The sequence below is a fragment of the Psammomys obesus genome, unplaced genomic scaffold (assembly GCF_907164565.1).
Source record: "Psammomys obesus unplaced genomic scaffold, mPsaObe1.curated_primary_1811, whole genome shotgun sequence".
In the NCBI taxonomy this organism is placed as follows: domain Eukaryota; kingdom Metazoa; phylum Chordata; class Mammalia; order Rodentia; family Muridae; genus Psammomys; species Psammomys obesus.
In genome coordinates, this window is record NW_026596079.1 from 34541099 (window position 1) to 34560551 (window position 19453).

The window sequence follows — 19453 nt, forward strand, 5'->3', positions numbered from 1 at the left end:
TCTGGCTTTAGGACCCAGGAACTCTGAGGCAGCCTGGCTTTAGATATGCTTAGGACCACAGCACCACCTACTTATAGAAGGCACCCCGAGCCTTAGCTTGTCTGCATCTCCATCGGAAAGTGCGCTGGCCACATCCCTTTGGCCTCCAGGCAGTGTTCCGTCTCCCCTAGCTCAGGCAGGGAGAAACCTCAGCAGTGGTGGTGGAGAGAGCCGTGGGAGCAGCGACTGGACCCGGACGCCAAAAGGAGAGTGGACGAGCCCCTCGCCCAAGAATCACTCTCTCGGAGCGAGACACAGCATCCCAGCGCTAGCAGTCGCGCTTGCCGGGCCGCGCGCTCCTGCTAGGCGAGCCAGTCCCCGGGACTCTCGGGGTCCGCGAACCCTGCTGCTGCTGGCGGGAACCCAGAGCTGCCAAGAGCTCCCGGCGGGTGTCGGCAAACTTTTCTGAGCCCACGTGCTGACTAAAAAAACCCTCCTTGTTCCCCGAGCCTAGGATGGATCGCCGCGCCTAGGCACACCGTGCAGCAGAGGCAGGAGCGCACGGTAGGCGAGCCACACCTGGTGAAGCGGCGCTGGGATAGCCCAACCCGGGAGCAAAGGGCAGGAGAGCGCCCCTTTAAAGCCCTGCGCTCGGGTGCTGCTTGAGCGCTTTTCCTTCGGCAGAGCTCGCACAACGCCCTCTCCCCAGGGTCAGAAGCCACTGCTCGGCAGAGTTTGCTAATTCACTGATTGTAATCACCTTCCTCTCCAAGTCGCCTGCAGCTGTGCCATCTGCGTTAAAGTGCTGCGTGGCTCCTGCCAGTGAGTTCGCGTCCTCCCTCCCTCCTTTCTTTAAAGCAAGAGGCGCGAAGGTGCAGCTAGCTCCTTCGGGTTCTCTTCGTCCCTCGTCTACCCTACTTCTCTTTCCTCCTCTCCTAGGTTCACGGCGGAAGGGGAGATGCTCATCGAGCCAAACTGACCATTGCAGCCCCGGGGCCAGTGGCATCTGTCTCTGGGTCCTTCCTAGGAGCGCTACCCGCGCTGTCTCCTTGCAGGAGCCCGCGTTTCCTCGGCTTTGAGAGGTGTCTCTCCCCAGACCCACCGTCCAGATGCGTTTTCGCCTCTTCTCTTTTGCCCTCATCATTCTGAACTGTATGGATTACAGCCAGTGCCAAGGCAACCGATGGAGACGCAATAAGCGAGGTGGGTCACGCTCAGCTGAAGGTGCGTGGGGTTCCAGAGTAGGTCTGAGTGTCGGGAGAGTTCATTTACGGCTAGGCTTTGGGGACTCGGGGGGGACAGGCTTGTGCTCCACAGCTGCCCACTCTCAGCGTCTCTGAGCTCCACAGAAGGCTTTCTTCTGCCCCTATCAGGCGTGCTGAGACACACAGTGAAGAGCTGGGAGCCTGGTGAGCTGGGCTTCCCTCCCGCAAGCGCTCAGAGATTCATCATGTGGTTCACAGCCTGTGTCGCCTCTCCTGAACTCTTCTTTGGATCATATTTCTTACGTAGCACCCATTTTTCTAGTGTTCTCCCTTTTTCCCCTTCTTAATCATCATCCTCACAGTCCAAGTGTCTTTAATTTCCCGACCCACGTGTTCCCTAAATCCTACCCCAGATAGTTTTAGACATGGTCTGGCATGTGTGTGTGGTGTGGTGTGTGTGGTGTGGTGTGGTGTGTGTGGTGTGGTGTGTGTGGCGTGGTAGGGATATCGAGAAATGTCAAATTGCATGAGAGAACCTGAATTGCCAAGAGAAAAGCCACACTGTTCCTCTTTTCTGGAACCTGAGAAGAGATGGGAACTTAATGAATTAAGTAGCGACCCCTGCTCTGGCTTTCTCAGGAAGTTCTCCCCTGCAGCGTGAATGTTTTTAAAAATAGGCTCATATTGCCCTGTTTGTTTGCTTTCTCAAAAGCAGCAATTTCGGAGAAGAGTTTTTGTCCTCAATGAAATTAATTGGAGGCCTTTTAAACGCTCACTTCTCCATCACCTGTGTGAAGGGTGAAAGAAACCTCCAGAAAAATTTTAGAGAATTGGACTCTGGTGAGCGCTCACTTCTGTACTGTCTTCAGTTTTACTGGGGGCGGTGGCTAACCCAAATGCATTTTTGAGCATGTGGGGCCAGACACAATGAGGTTTTCTGGAGGGACTTAAACATAAACCACACCACACTAGCATAGTGTTTGAAGTACCAGCGCAGGGCTCTTGCACAACAGCCCTTTGTTAGCACCTGATGAAAGTCAGTTGTCTGACCACCAGTTTGGCCATTTTCACCGTTAGAGTTTGTAATGAGGCTTGTAGACCTTGATTTTGTTTTTCCAGGCTGTAAATGTCTATGTGGTGGGTGAAGGACTCTGATCCTGCTAGTTTTGGAGACTATCATCATCATCATCATCATCATCATCATCATTAGTATTATTGACATTTTGAAGGACATTAAGCTGTTCTCATGAGCTGAAGAGCTTGGTCTATTCCAGAGCAAGGCTCAGGGTCGCTGATGATACTGGACTTTGAAGGAAGCAGTGGTTTATTTATTTATTTATTTATTTATTTATTTATTTATTTATTTATTTATTTATTTATTTTTGGGTTTTTTAAAAAATTGTTACCATGTATCACTGGCTTGTTATAAAGGATACATATATCCTTTCTCTGACTCATTTCTGACATTTGGAAAATAAACTTATTTTCAGAGATTACTATGTATAAAACATAAGGGAGAAACTCCTCCTCAAAGCTGTGAGAGTATCTGTCTTTGAAAAATTACTCTCTACCTCCTCACCCCTTCTCAAGGGAGGGGGTGTCCTTTCTCCATGCCATCATTGAATTTTCAGGTATTGCTTGGCAGAGGTGGCAACTTTTTATTTTACTGTGGTCCACAGTGTTTGGAGAAGCTACACCCACTTTTAAAAACTGGAATTGTAATCGATTTTGTTGTGAACACCAAAGAGCATAAGTTTTGCAAAACACAGAAGTACGTAAAGATCCTTGGCACATTCTTGATTGTTACATGACTTACCAATTCAGTGATGGATTTCTGACTCACCCTGTGGTCTAGTGGAGAAGAATTAAGCACCCTGTCTGAAAACTTCAATGTGGAGATGCTGCTTGGTGGAGAAAGGCATTACAGCACTCATGCGGCCAAGAGTGATACTGCATCTATTTATTTTGCTTATAGGGCCATCTCCATCTCCCAGGCTCTCTGCCTGTGCTTTTCTTTTTAAGTATCTGAATCAGATCCTATTTTGTTTCAGAGCTTGCTTTAGCAAAATCTCTTGTAGCATTTGCCATCTTCAGTCTCAAGCTCTGACATTTAAAAACCCGCCTAGAAACTATGCAGTAGTAACATGTGCCAAATCAACCTTGTCGCTTCATAAAGTTTGAAGGCTCTCAAGTACATGTCGATCGGTATGGCTATTTCAAAAGTGCCTATCAAAGTATGTTTCTGGCTTTCTCTCCCTCAACAGATGTCTCTCCCTGAATCCCAAGTTTATGCCTAAAATAACTACAGTTTTTAAAGTGACCATACTATCTGTGCCAACAAAGGGCGCACTGTGTTTTTAATTAAAAGTGGAACTCCTTAAAGGGCTGGCTAGACAGCGCAGGGTCGTAGTAGCCTTTCTGCCCTGCAAGGAAGCTTAAGGGCTGTATTGTGAGAATATTGAAATGAATAGAGATCTAACTCAAGTTGTGTGTATTGTCCCTCTTCACAAACTTAAGCTGATTTTAATTGATCTCATGTCCACTGATTGATCCTACACCAATTGTTGTGCATACCAAACAACTGGCTTTTCCAAAGGACATTGATTTAAATTAGTTTTTTCTTAATTTTTTTTTTTTGTGTTTGTGTGTGTGTGAATGCCTGACTACCAGCCATATCATGTCAGGAGTGACAGTTGACATGCTAGAGCCTATTGTGGTACCAACATGTCCCCTTGCCCCTTTGTTTTGCATAGTGGCAGTTAAATATTACCTTCTAGGAAAAACAGTGATTGCTACTTTTAAAAAAAAAAGGTGTTGTAGCATAAAAAATGAGTGATTTCCTTGGCTTTTGTGCTCTGATACAGGCAGCAGCAATGGCACCAGGAATGGCTAGCCTTGCCCCTGGGACCTGAGTTTTTTTTCTTTTTTGTATTCCATCTGCAAATAATCAAACCTTCACTGTGGCACATTCTCAGAACTCCTTTGGCATTATGTTTAGTCTGCTCCATGATCTCAGATGCTCCTTAATATCATTTTCTTAATGAAATAAAATCTTTGGCCGGGATCAGATCATTTAGTCAGTTAAAATCAATTGCATCCAGTCAGAAATAGAGAGCAAATGTATCATTTATCCTTATGTTTTATTTCAAAGATATCCAGGGGATTGAGAAAATAAAATACGAACCTTGTCAACTTTAGGGCAAAACTTTGTCCCATGAAGACCATCATAGACTACCACTGGCTTTTCTTCCCTTTATTTCATAGAGGTGCATTTAATGTTCACTAATAGGGCCCAGCTGAAACAATTTTATTAATTGGGTACAAGCACAGTGCTGAGAATGCATATCTTTGTAGAAGGGACACACATGCCAATATTTTGGTAGGCTGATGGACAACTTACGTTTTGTCTGCATAGTAACTCTTCACATTTGTCAGCCCGTTCATTCCTCTTCACTCAGTATGTAGGCCCTACGAGCTACTGTTAACCACCACCCCTCTCTCTGTCTTGGCTTCTTGTGATTTAATTGCATTCTTAAATGGGGTTCTTTAGTTTTATTTACTTACTTTATGGGGCAATTGCAAGCCACAACTTTTTTAAAGCTGAATTACTGAAAATGTAAAATATAACTTTATTATTATGGCCTTTCAGAATTTCCTGAGCTTGGAATATGGTTGCTTAATCTTCTTCCACTTCCACTCCCTCAGACCTGCTTGGTTATAGCAGAGTCAGGGATGCACATAGGAAAGAGACACGTAGGGGCCTATGGCTTGTGTTTCTGGTAGGCGTGGCACTCTGAGACTGTTGCTTGTTGCATTTTTTCTCAGAAGCTTCCAGCACTTCTTCATCCTAACATCTTGTGTTCACAAAATTAAGTTTGGCTTCATCTACAAAGATGAAGTGTTTATCATGAACAGTGTGGTGTGTTTCTGGCAGCTGAGGTTGGGGAAAAAGACAACAATTTTTCCTTAACTGTATTGAGCTAAATTAATTTGTTTGTCATTTATAATTCAACGATGAGACTTGGAGGTATTTGTTTTCCATAAGTACTTTTTAATAATAGCTTATTTCTTCCAGTACCCTTTCAAAAAATACAAACTAGCACATGGAACATATTAACCTACACTTAAAAGCTTCAAAATACATTTTGTATGCATGCTTACTTTCTTAAGTTCTAAAGTAGTTCAGAAAAGTCGATGTGGTGTTTAACTTTCAACATAAACATGCTCTTTCTTTTCTTTTCTTCACTCCCCCAACCCCCTATTGGCTGTTTTTGCTTCCAGCATAATTGCATCAGTTTTTCTGGCCAGTGTTTTAACCAGTACAACGAGGTCAGGAAATTGCTGAACTCAGACCAACATCTTATTTGCCACTGACATTTGGAAAGGATTCAGAATAGGTGATGTTCTCTGAGCCTTCCATTTAATTCTGGCATAGTTTATCTACTCTTCCAACTAAGCCTGAGTAGAATCCAATACTGCAGCAATCACAGGTTGAAAATGACACTTCTAATTCCTTAATGCAAACCTACCTCTTGATTTATTCAGGAATTGGCCAGTTCCTAGGTTATCATTTTACTTAATATACTTATTCTTTTATTTCTTTTATACCAACTGACTGCCTTTAAATCTCTTTCTCTCCTTTTTTGAATATAGTCATTCCTATCCCCCAACTCCAGGAGATAAATGACAGATAAATCTTTTGCCATAATGCTTGATTTGTTGATCTCTGTTGAAAAGAGGTGCTAAGCTTTGTGGTGATGATAAAGTTAAATTTTTGGAACTTTTCAAGATGATGTTAGGGTCATTATCCTGCCCTCTCATTATGCTTAGGAAATCAAGAACTAATCCCTAGGGGATGACCATATCATAGTTTTGGCTGAAACAAAAGTACCAGATGATAATCATGGTATAATAGATGTATATGTACCTATTATGATGAAGGTGTCTATATATGCATATTTGTGTGTGTGTGTGTGTGAAGAGAGCACATTAGAAAAGGTTTGATAATGGAGATTTAGCTTTTTAGAACTAAAATGATTTTTTCCTCATCTTTAGTCTTTCCTTTGTTTTCTTCTAAGGATGTAAGAATCAGGATCAAGGTAGGGTGATGAGATGAGCGTGTTTTTCTCCAAGGCTTATCTCACCTCTCTTCTCTCCTCAGGGACCTTTCTCTCTGTTGGACTTTTCAGCTATTCTGCAGTGCTGCTAACCCAATGTATTGTTTTAAACTATTAGTACTATTTTAGTTAACATACACAATAATGGGCTTTGTTATGGCCTTTCCACACATACATGCCATCATACATTGTTCCTCTTGAATCCCTGCCACTGACCTTTCCCATCATTTCCTGTCTTGCTGGCCACCTGCTGCTTCTCAGATAGTGGCCCTTCTGTCCTCATGTCACATGCATTCCTTTGCCTTCTCTTGCTCCCTCACCACCCTTGTCATATCACTGTTCACTGTTCACTGTCATATCACTGTTCTTCTCTCCCTCTTTTCACATTGGTTTTCTTGCTTGCTGTGCTTAGTCATCTTGTAGGCAACATTCATTTTGAAGTTGGTTATAATCTGGCTTCTATTGCCATTCTTTTTTTTCTGAAAGGAAAAATGGAAATTTATTCAAGATTATTGGTCTTTGCTCTTATAATAGTTTTATTTAACAGCAAAACAAAGATTGATGAGGAGATTATCTTTGAAAAATAATTTCATAATTGACCAGACAGTGGTGATGCAGGTATCTAATTCCAGAACATGGGAGGCAAAGATAATTGGATCTCTGTGAGTTCAAGGATAACCTGATATACAGAGCTAGTTCTAGGACAGCTGGGGCCACATAGATAAATGCTGTCTCAAAATAATAAAAATAAAAATAAAATCCCAAAAACCAACCGTCTAACCAACCAACCAATCAACCAAACAACCACCAGCACCACAACAACAAACCAAACCAACCAACCAAGCAGCCAGCCAAATACTTTTGTAATTTAATTTTATGTATATGTGTAGGTGTTTCACCTACAGGTATGTTTCTGTACTACATGTGCAATTGTTGCCTCAGACCTGGTGGCTAGGAATGCTGATCCCCTGAGAGACTGAGTTACAGAGTTACAGATGGCCGTGTGGATGCTGGCAACTGAACCTAGTCCTCTGGAAAAGCAGCCAATACTCTTGACAACTGAACCATCTTGCCAGTCTGCAAAAAAGTTTTCTTGATGGCCATTTGTACTCTATACTTTCCTGGTGGCAACAATTTGATCCTTCATGACTCATCCTCCGGAGATACCCTATTATCTCTTTTTTTTCAATGAAGGTTTCTTCTTCTACCCAGTGATACCACATCTTAGGTTTTGTTTCCAGTTTTCTCTCCATTCCCAATTGTTGGTTCTTATTCAGATCAGGTGGGGCCTATTATTTATTTACCTTTATTCTCTTTATATTCTCTCCATCCTTGTTTCTTCAACTTTTACTTCCCAAAGCAGTTTTCAACTTTAGTTCTTAGCTTTTAGTTTTAGGCTTCAGATTACATCACACTGTGATTTCCCAACAACCAGTGATACTTGGATAGATGTTTTATGTAAACTCGGGCTTGACAACTTATTTCCTCTTCATGGCTCTCCCCTGGATACGTGCCTTTGCTTGTGTTCCTGGTTTCCACTCATGGGGTTTCTGTGTGTTAAGACTGTAAGTTTTGCTCTTGCTTTGACATTTCTTTTGCCTTCTAAATTTTTTTTTATCAGTTTATTTCAGTTGAGGCTATCCTTTAATTGTTGAGTATGCTTTAGATATATTTGTTTAATTGATATGTTTTTTTTTTTCATTTTCAGTCATATTTCCTATCTTGGACCTTGTATCCTTTCTATCTGACAACATCTCTGTCTTTCATACTCCAGCCATTTAGAATCCGGGCACATGCCTTTAATCCTAGCACTGGGAGGCAGAGGGGCAGAGGGACAGAGGGGCAGAGAGACAGAGGCAGGCAGATCTCTGTGAGTTTGAGGCCAGTTTGGTCTCCAGAATGAGTTCCAGGACAGCCAAGGCTGTCAGAAAAACCTTGTCTCAGCAAGCAAGCAAGCAAGCAAGCAAGCAAGCAAGCAAGCAAGCAAACAAACAGAATGCTGCCACATGCACCATTCCCAGCCACAGATCTACTCATATTAAGTAACTGCTCATAAACATCAAACCATCCAGCCTGGATCTTACCCACAGAGTTTGTGTCAGCCTCTGCTAATGGTAGTCAGTGTTGCAACTTTCTGATTAAAGGATGTTCTCACCGTCTCCCTTCCCAGAGCATCACATAGTTAAACTGCATCAGGCTACTTCACTTGCATTGTTGAAAGTGTTAGGTTGGTTATCTAGCACTTATCTAGCACAAAGCCATTAACACTAGACAGCCTTCTTGGAATTACCTGCTTGCCTTTTCTGAGGCCGAGTGACTTTATATCTATTTAACTTTTTAGCTTTTCATGCTACTCCTAAATGGTTCTTCTTTTCTTCCTTATTCTGGTTATTTTGCTGCATGTTTTCCTACTTTGCATTTCTGTATGTCAGCATACACTATGGTACTGACACCTTGATATTCCTTGCTGTACCCAACAGAATATTCCCTACACAAGTTGCAGCTAAACAAATAGATATTGAATAGATTTCATTGTCTATCCTTAGGAAATTTTGGTGACTTAGGATTTACAGTGTTTTGCACATAGTTGAAGTTTTAATGTCCAACTGTCAGTTTTAATCTCATTATTTACTATGGATGTCTAAGAGCATCCCCAACCAGCACACGGTGTCAGTCTTTGAAATTCTAGTATGCCAACACATGCATTGGACCCAAGCACTTGCCTGTCATTTAAATGATAGTTTGATAGTTTCCTAGATGGCTTTTGACTAGAAGACAGGGTAGAGAAATTCCTGGAACAGGCATGCCTATATTTCTATAAATACTTCTTTTATAGATAGGAGCAACAATGGACTTGTATACCCTGGATACTTTATTTATATGAATGAATAAGTCATTGAGGAGAAATTAAATGAAAGATAGGCACTTTCTTAAAAGACATTCATAGTAATATTATAGATAAATTATTGAAAGAAGCACTTACTCTTTATTTTGATACTTGCAACTTTGATATAATATATCCAAAAAAAAATCATAGTTCTAAGAGTCACAGGGATATTCATGTGTCTATGTAGTCAAGTCCCTTCGTAGATGTGAAGAGGATGTGAATCTAGAGTTAGATTACATAATTCCTTTCATAATCCTGACATTTCATTGTTATGTGTAGGTGGTGCTTGCTTGATAAGGAAGATGAGATGCTTAGTAACATAATATGTGAATTTTAAACCTAATGGTTAAGAAAAAAAATGTGTAGAACTAGATCCCAACCTTTCAGAATTAATCAGCATTTTGTTATATAAATATTTACAAAAAAATAGAAATCATTTTAAATTTTGATCCAAAAGATTTGGAGACTACAGACTTTAATTACTCTCAAAATATCTTACACCTCATAATTATACTAATAAAGAACTGACATTAAATAACTGGAAGTTAAGGATGGAGTAATTAAGGGACCATAAGTATACTGTAGTGAAAATTTGCATAATTGGTATGTTTTCACCAATTTAGAATATGAGTTATAGCTACTTCTTATTTCTGAGACTCCAAAAGCCAGAACATGTGACTATGACACATGTATGTATTTGTGCTTGCATATGTTTTATGCATGCATATGTAGAGCCATGTATTTTATGGGTATACATACATTATAGTCAAAATAACCGATAAATGATAGAAAAACATTAAAATATTTTACTTCCTTACTCTAAAATATAGTGGAACCAATTAGAGATAACTTTTCTTACCTTGTCACTTGAGGAAAACATTTATAATTTACATGGAGCCATTCCATTTTAATGATATATTGATAAAATAAATACTTACCAAAGAGACATTTTCCATTGAGCAGACGTGATGAATTTGGAATTCAAGAGAGGGGCAACAGCTTTTTTGAGCTCCCTGGAATTAAAAGCAAAACTTGTTTCCTTTGGGGAGGGGCAGGGAGGACAATATAGATCTAGACCTTTCCCTAAAGTGTCCAACTGGTCCAAGCTCCAACTCTTTCCTTTAATAGTTTAAGAGATGTTGGTTAATTGAAACCTTAATGAACATGGTGTCTAATGACTGCTTCAAAGTGATGAAAAATTTGTCTCCTATAAGCTTTTATTTCCTGTGTGGGGTTTCAGCCATTCTCCAGGGCACACCTACTATAAGGCCACATCAGAGACTTGTCAATTCTTTTGGCATAGTTCCCTTCCTCAAAAGATAATAGTTAACCTTCCTAGTGGCTGAGACCTCCCTAAGAGAACACACCTCTTTCAAGGCACCTTCTTCACCTTTCCACAGAGACAAACAGTGCCTCATGTCAAGACTCAGTTCCTATTCCACGAATATGAAATTCCCATGATGCTATCAATTTTCCATGGTCTTTACCTATGCACAGATGTTAGTTTGTGTAATGGTTGCCCCACTGTCTTGTGTCAGCTTTGGTATGGAAATAGAGGAGATAGCTATAGTGATAAAAACCTGTTGTAATTTTCAGCTGCTGATACACAGCACCAGCTACAAGATGACCTGTATCACAGTCTCCGTCTACAGAATGCTTCGAGCCAGGGCTTGGCACTCGTGCATTCTGGGATGGCGTGCTAGATCCTAGCTTCTTTGTCAGCACATTAATGATTTTTATACCATGATAGCTGTTGTCCCTTACCTATTGCCGAGAAGATAGACAACTTGTGAATCAACCACCTCAGCAATTAAAATGTATAGGCCAATAGAGGGCACACTTTGCATTCTTTTCCTGCTTTGTTCGTAAGGTTCTGTAGGGTTCTGTCTATTCGGTTTCTTGGCAGTCCTGCTCTGCTTTCTCCACTGATAATGGGATTATCTTGATATCATTAGATAGAGGGACAAAAGCAAGGAGTACTTAGAACTTTAACTGTTCCCAAGCACTTTTGGCTTGGCTTCCTTATCTTCTCTCCAGAAACCAACCTCACAGTTTTAATGCTTGTGACATGGATATTAAAGTTCGAATTTGTCTTATTTTGCAGTTAAACACTAGCTTCTATACCCGCTTATAAAAATGCCAGCTTAAGGTGATTATTTAAATATTTTCCTTTAAAGTGCATGCTTTAAAGTTTAAAGCATGTTGATAAAGTTTGGAGTTGTGTAAAGAACTCCAAATTAGCATTTCTCTTTAATCATTACAAATGGATTAATCACACATGCACATATATCCCTCACATTTTAGTGCTTGAAAATGGTCATTTTTTTCTGTTATTTTTTTTCTGAAAATGGTCATTTAATCTTATATGAAAATTTAAAATTTACATTTTTAAAAAGTGTGCTTTTCCTATCTTGTATAATAAAATGTAACTTAGGTTTTAAAAATCGATTATTTCATTATTTTCCTCACATGCGTTCCAACACATCTTTCATGTGCTCAAAGCTAGATTTTGATGATGTACAGGGATTTGTGCTATGTCACTGTTAACCTGCACAGTTAGCTAATGCCCCACCCCCCATTTTTTTTCCTTCAAGACTTTGAAGCTCAAATTTGTCCTGTTGGGATGCCCAATCTGTTCTCTCTCTATGAGGATTAATTGAATCGAATCACAGTGTAGTATTTATCCTATGATCAAATGACACATTCTGTATACCCCCCTCAAGATAGAACACTTTGAGGTAACTACGTTTATTCTGTCATTCCATGGCTATTGGTGCTCTTTTAATAATGCCCTTCTCTGTCTAAGAGATGCTTGCTGAAGGTCCAGTTAACTAGAGAGAATTTCTGATAGGATTCCCAGTTCCCATACCGAAGTAGGTATTAAAATGAAGCAGTCTTGGTCTTTGATTTGTGTGTGTCTTATAGATAAAAATAATTTGTGGAAAATTAATGCTAAGTTTTGGCACTTTTGTTTTGATGTTGTTGTAAAGGTGCTTTCTTTCATATATTTGCATTCCTTCTCTTTCTATGCTCAGATGCTTAAGGGTCAGGTCTTTTGGGGAACTGTGAGGGGCTCTTGGGTGCTAGTTCTGGTCTATGATATGAGATGGTGGTAGAAAACAACCTAAGATAGATGAGTGGAATGAACAAACTTGCTTAAATTTTCCATTTCTTGAAGGCTCTCTACACCTACCTGACGGTGTAGAGGAGGTAGAATTCTTGTAGCCTTTCTTTCACATATGTGTTGCTACCCACTTTCTCCAGCATAGCATAATGGAGAAATTTTTCTGGGGTCAGGAGACCCACTAACTAGGAACAACCAACAGCAGCCACTGATGCCTGTAAAGTGGACAAGTGGCAGTCTCCCAAATTACTTTTAGTAGGTTGGTTGAGGCTAGCATATTGTGGAGTTGGGGAAGTGTGTTTGACCACTCCTGATGGCAAGTCATGGCATAGACAATATGACTCTTGCTAAATCCTGCTAATTATGAAAGACCTTTACCTCTTCCTTTAAGGCGTGTTATCTGAAAATTGATAGAAAGCTTAAAAACTACTGCTTATAGATTTCATGCCTGAATCGGGACGTCAGTGTGATTTACTTGCTCCTTTATACAGAGATCCTTTGCGCATTAATCCTTTGTAGCTACCAGGGCTGACCTCAACATGCCAGTGACTTGAAATGATTTCATTGCTACTCTAAAGGCTTCTGTGCAGCAAACACTCAAATTTGTTTTGAATTTAAAGACAAAGGGTTGAAGGAATGGGGGATGCAGTTAGTCTTAGAAAGAAGAACAAAAAAAGCAGAAACATGTTCATAGTCTCCAGTGTACGAGGCTCATCAAGTGGGAAGAAATTGTGAATTATCTATTCTTTTGAATTAATGTAGAATTAAACTTATACACAGGGAGGAAAGTAAATATTGATATTTAGAAAACTGTCCATTAAACAAAATAAAATGTAATTACTAATTAAAGAGACACTTAAACACCTTGACTTTAGTTTGCTTTTTCCAAGCAATAGGAACCCTTATGGGAGTATATTGAGTAGGTAATTTCCAAATGCATGATGTTCAAGAACCATTCACACAGGAAACATTAGTATGTGGACAGCTGAATCCATGTGATACCTAATAGCTACTTACGTTGAATTCTTGTTAACAGTGTTTGAACAAAGATGAGACTCTTGCCATTCTAAACAGAGGACATGAAACAAAATTGCTTCTTAGAGTATTCGCCAAATGCCTACACGATCAGTGTGGCCTCCAATAATAAGTAATGCGCTTTGATGATTGGTCTGAATTCCTAAAAGAAGGCATGTTTATCAGTTCTTAAGTGTCATTGATTTCAGTTTGGAGAATTACAGCTACAGCCAGCATGAGTTGGTATCATATAATCATTATTTTCTATAATGAAGGAACTTTGTCAAGATAAGTACTTGACAAATATTGATTAACAGCTGCAATTTGAAATAGCATAATGGGTTTAACCAACTATTTGGGTCCAGCAGTATAGGTGCATCCCTTACATAACTTCAGCTACTTACTTACTTACTTATGTACTGTATTTGATAAATAAGAGATTGACATTCATTGGAGAGAATTCTCTGCCCTAGTGGATGCCTCTGTCTTCAGTCTTATTTGAAGAAGTATTTTATTAGCGATTCAATTAAAGACAAATTGTATGCAACAACCCCCCCCCTTTTTGTAGAATGTGAAGTAGTATAGAACACTTAATATGCTGGGTGATTGTAGAAATAAAGCAGTGAAAAGTGACTGGGAGGGATGGGATAAATTTATTAATGAAAACTTAACCACAAAACACATATAACTAATTGTTTGAACTAATTGGAGACCATGGATATTAGTTGTTGTTTTTTCTTTAGACATAGTCTTACTACGAAGCCCCATCTGACCTCAAGTTCCTGATTCCCCTGTCTCAGCCTTGCTAGTGCTGAAATAATAGGTGTGTGATACCACATTGAACTTTATTGATTTTTGACTTATCCCAAGATTATGATGTGACAAAATAAGAATGGGCTGTATTAAGAGGTATTGATTTTTGACTGGGACAAAATAAAACTGGGATGTATTAAGAAATATATCTATCTTGACTCAAGAATAAAGCAAATGAAGTCCCCAACCCATGGCAGTCTTCTGTACTGTTCTGAATGATGCTTCTTTCAAAAGTATATTGGAGGCATACATTATGATGTTGTAGTATTTCCTAGGGCTGCTGTAACCGACTGCCACATTCTAGTTGGATGAAAACACCAGAGACTTACTTTCTCACAGGTTTAGAAGCAGCATGTCTAATATTAAGACAATAATAAGTCTGCAAGCTTAAGCCTCTGCTAAGACTCTAGAGGACAATCTCTTGTGGTCTTTCCCTGCTTCTGCTAGACCGGCATCCCCAGGACGGCTGGTGGGATGACTCTAGCCCCTGTCTCCTCCTTCGTATGCTCACTTCCTCCTGTGTTTCTCCCTTGCTTCTAATGAGAACCAGCTATGCCAGGTGTGCTGGTACAGCCCTGTTCATCTAAGCACTTATGAGGCTGAAGAAGGGAGGATCAGGAAGTCAGGGTGGCCAGCCAGGGATACTTGGTGAATTTTTGTTTTAAAACAAAATAATGGCAGGCAAAGAATACCAGTTATACTATATTAACATTCAACTTACTGGTCTCTTGTTTACAACTATAAAAACCCTGTTTCCAAACAGGTACTGAAAATAAGGTATATTTTTGAAGTACACAGTAATACATATAACATGCTGACTGCACATCAACATCTATAGTCCTTAAACCTTATTTTCACAATAGCCCCATAGAACAGATACCAGTATGTGGTGATAACAGTAATTAGTACCATAGGTGATTGACCAGTAGTACTGATAGAAGTCATGTGTATTTCGCATAAAGGAGGAGTCATCTTAATTGCAATTCAAGGACTTGAGGACACAGTGACTTAGGGGGTGGAACATTTAAGAGATATTCCATGCATGTTAATGTTTGCAGTATTTTATCTCTGAGATATTCCATGCATGTTAATGTTTGGCGTATATAATTCCCAGTTTCTTTCTGCTTTGTACAGTTATAGTTAACCGCATGAATCTAAAGTTTTGCTTATTCATTCCTTTATAGACTCAATACATGTATAGCCCTTTTCCTGAAGCTGAATATGGGATTCAGCTGTTTCCCCCAAAGCTTACTATCCTTTTAGAGCTGTGAGTACTCTTCAGGAAGCAATATAAGTAATGTCAAGGTTACCTGCTATCATGACCTGTGGTGTTAGTCATTTCGTCTCTCTGTGCTTATGAACAATACCTGACATTGGCATTGGGAAGCAAATGGGCTAATTCTATTGCTATGCTACATCTAAAATTCTTGTGAGACTATTTGGCTGTTTTGAGAATTTTGTATATGAGCATTCTGTTTATATCACTCCCAACTCCGTTTCCTCTGAAACTTCTGTCCTCGTTTGCTTCCCTGCTTCTTCTTCTTCAACTGTTGCACACATGGCACACAGGCCTGCATATAAACACACTCTACCGAGTTTATTTGGTGTTGCTGAAATGTACTTAGTTACAGCAGACGGTCCACTTGGGGTTCCACAGTCACTCAGGGTGCTACATGCTGAAGATGTTTCATCCCCCCCTTTCAGCAGCCGTTAATGTCCGGGTGGCCTTTTCAGACTTCCTACATGTACATTAGTGAGTCAACTGTAGGTCTTGTTCATTTTAAGCTTCTGTGAACTTTAAAAAGTGCACAGGATGGTAGAGGGGTAAAGTAGCATATAAATCCTCATTCTATCATGAAAATTAAATAAGGTATTTTCTATAATTAATGTGTAATTTTACTTTTGTGTGTTGAAGTTCTATAAAGCAAATACCAAGTTTATGCTGTCTTATGCTATATATTTCTAAATACATTTATTATAAACATGAGCACGATATTTCCAGATTGTAATGTCATTCATGTACATAACAAAATTATTTTTTCCTTGGCAATGCCATTATTAACCATATATGTAGATTTCCTCACTTGCCTCAGCTCTTTTTGTATAGCTGGCATGCATGAAGCAACATTTAAAAATCCTACTACCAACTCATTCATTTGGTTGAATGTACCTAAAGATTCTCTTAAAATTTTTGTTGTAATTTAATGCCTACAATTGTGATGGTTAATCTTGATTGTCAACTTGACATACCTGAGAAGAAGGACACTCAGTTGAATTGCCTCTGTTAGACGTGCCAGTGGGCATATGGGGAGTCATACCTTTGATCATCAGTTGGTGTAGAAGATCCTAGTTCACTCTGGTGGTACACCCCTAGGCAGGCAGGTTGGCCTGAACTATATAAAAATGCTGTTCAAGAAAGCCAGAAGAAGCAGCCCAATAAGCACTTCTCCTTGGTGGTCTCTGCCACCTTCTTGAAGGCTCCTGTCCTGTTTTTCTCAGTGGTGGATTGTGATCTGGCAGTTGTAAGATAAAATAAATCACTCTCTCACCCCACCTGCTTTTGGTCGTGATGCTTATTTCAGCAACAGAAAGCAAACTAGAACATTATTATTCATGTTAATCCATTTTCCTGAGACATTTCTGCATGTATATCACAGTTCTTCTAGATTCCCCCATTTTAGGATAGTATTTCTTTACCTCTCATTGTGTGTGTGTGGTGTGTGTGTGTGTGATCACGAGTGTGTATGTGTGATCCATGGATTTTTTTTTTAAAGGTGAGTTTTTCACGGAATATGTAACCTTTGGCATTTTCCCACTTGCTCCTTTGTGTGGTTCATTTGACTTCTTCCTTTATCTTCCACAATTTTGGCCAGCTTAAATATTTTTCTGGACACCTGGATTAGATTCACAGTTCTGGCTAGGGTACTTCACAAGAGTTTCTGTGAGCTTCATGATACATTACACCAGAGGGCACGAGCACACACATGTTGTGATCGTAAGATGAGCTATTGTGGAACTGGCTGGTTGATCCCTTCGCTGTCAGGTTCCCATTAGCCTTTCATCTAATGGTTTCTTCTACTGATGACCTGTGTCTGAGTCATCAGTTTCATTAAGGTTGCAAAACAGTGTGCCATAAGAAGAATCTTTCTACATTTATTAGCTGAAAGTCTGTTAAAAACTTTTTGTTTTCTTTTTTTCTACTTAAATATTCCATATTTATTTATTCCATAGCCCTAGGCCTGTTTTAGTGCTTTCCTGTATATCTTTTTTTAAATTAACTTTATTTATTTTTTTATTATTAGTTACATTTTATTAACTCTGTATTTCAGCTGTATCCAGCTCCCTTATTCCCTCCCAATCCCACCTTCCCTCCCTCATCTCCTCCCTGCCCCTTTCCAAGTCCACTGATTAGGGAGGACCTCCTCCCCTTTCATCTGATCCTAAAACTGTTTGTTTTCAAACCTAGATATTTTGTTGTGAAAGCGAGGTCTCATAGCGAACCTAAGCAAAACACACAAACAAAACAAAACAAAAACCTCAAACAAAACAAAAACCTTCCTAGGTCTCCATTCGCTACTACTAAATTTTCACAGTAAAACGTTGATCTGCTTCTACCAAGGCAGTCAGCTGATTTTCACTACAGGAGAATCAAATGTTTTTGTTTGTGTCAGACCATTACTTGTCAGATGGGGGAGATCAGATCTTCAGCTTCTGTCAGCTGAACTTTGTTAGGCGTCTTCTCATGACATTTCCTATTATTGGTTTTCAGCAAAGCCTCCAAGTGAGCAAGCAGCTGCTTCAGCCTGGTGTACTTTAAGGTTCATTAAACAAACAACAAACAAATAAAAAACACCAAAAAAGAAACAACAACATAACCACCATGAGGAAGATTTAGAGAGAAGAAGAAGGAACATCTTTGAGGTGTTTAGAATACAGAGAATGCCACCTGAGAGAAAGTAGTTTCTCAAAGCTTGACCCACGTGGAAGCTAAGCACTTAGCTTCTGCACCAGTGGCCCATCCATGCTGATTTTCTGCTGGATACATTCACCTTGTAGACCTATAGAAAAAGTTCTTATGATTTCATCTTTAGTGGTTGATAGAGAAATTGTTAAAAAAAAAAAAAGACGCTTTCCTAGTTTATGGTTGCAGGTAGTTTTTCCTGATTATACAAATCTTTATCTGGTTAAAAACTGGACTTACTACAAGTTAACACTGGTATAGAATTGAAGATACCTGATAAAACAGGGTCAAATGAAAGGGGAGGAGGTCCTCCCCTATCAGTGGACTTGGAAAGGGGCAGGGAGGAGACCAGGGAGGGAGTGTGGGGTTGGGAATGGAATGAGGGAGAGGGATACAGCTGGGACACAGAGTTAACAAAATGTAACTAATAAGAAAAATAAAATAAAATAAGTCTTTTTACATCTAACAATTATATTCACGTTTAAAAAAATTATTGGGAAGACTAAATGAAGGAGCTTTTATTAGTTATGAATATAAATTGTGAAATTAAGCTGTATGTAAGTTATAAGACCCCTGTTTCTAGAAAAATACCATTCTGTTGGTGTGGTTTCCTTGTTCATAAAGTACCTTCAGAGTACATTTTGAAAAATATTTCTGGGAAGGAAAAAAAAAAAAAAAGAAAAATAATTGCCAGGAATCGAACCCAAAGCCTTGGGTTTTCCAGCAAGGCTCTCACCTACTCAGCCCCACTCTAGGCTATGGAGTACTTTTAAAAGAACAAAAAGTATTTCAACTAAAGAAACTGGTTATATTGTGAACCAGAAAGCAGAATGAAGAATGTGTACATGTTCTTTTATTCATAAAAGAAAGGATAAATTCTTCTCTTTAACCTGCGTTTTTACAGTAGATAAACAAATAAATAACATTTAATACTTGAGTATAAAGACATCAGTTACTCCTTCCATGCTTTAAAAATATTTGGTTTTTGGAAGTTGTTTTTTGCAATAACTTACTTTGTCAAGATGTTTAGGTGTTTGGTTTGGGGACCAAATAGTATGTTTTTTGCATCTGCATTCATGTAAGGAGTTAGCTTTTTATTTTTATTTTTTCTGTTTTTTTTTTTTTACAAATTTTTTTATTAATTACATGTTTATTCGCTTTGTATCCCAGCTACAGCCCCTCCTTCATCCTCTCCCAATCCTGGCCTCCCTCCCTCATCTCCTCCCATTCCCCTTACAGAGTTCACTGATGGGGGGGGGGTGTCCTCTTCTCCTTCCATCTGATCCTAGCCTATCAGATCTCAAGACTGGCTGCATTGTCTTCCTCTGTGGCCTGGTAAGGCTGCTCCCCCAC

The 19453-nt window shown here is 39.6% G+C and overlaps 1 protein-coding gene across 1 annotated transcript in view; it reads left to right on the forward strand.

Moving 5' to 3' along the window:
• The first annotated feature begins 495 nt into the window (after nucleotides 1-495).
• Nucleotides 496-19453, forward strand: part of Rspo2 (R-spondin 2) — a 161219-nt gene continuing 142261 nt past the window's right edge. The window contains exons 1-2 of the mRNA XM_055626619.1: nucleotides 496-543; nucleotides 919-1182. Coding sequence (XP_055482594.1) covers nucleotides 1089-1182 — 94 coding nt within the window. The 5' untranslated portion in view covers nucleotides 496-543; nucleotides 919-1088. The remainder of the gene's footprint in view (nucleotides 544-918; nucleotides 1183-19453) is intronic.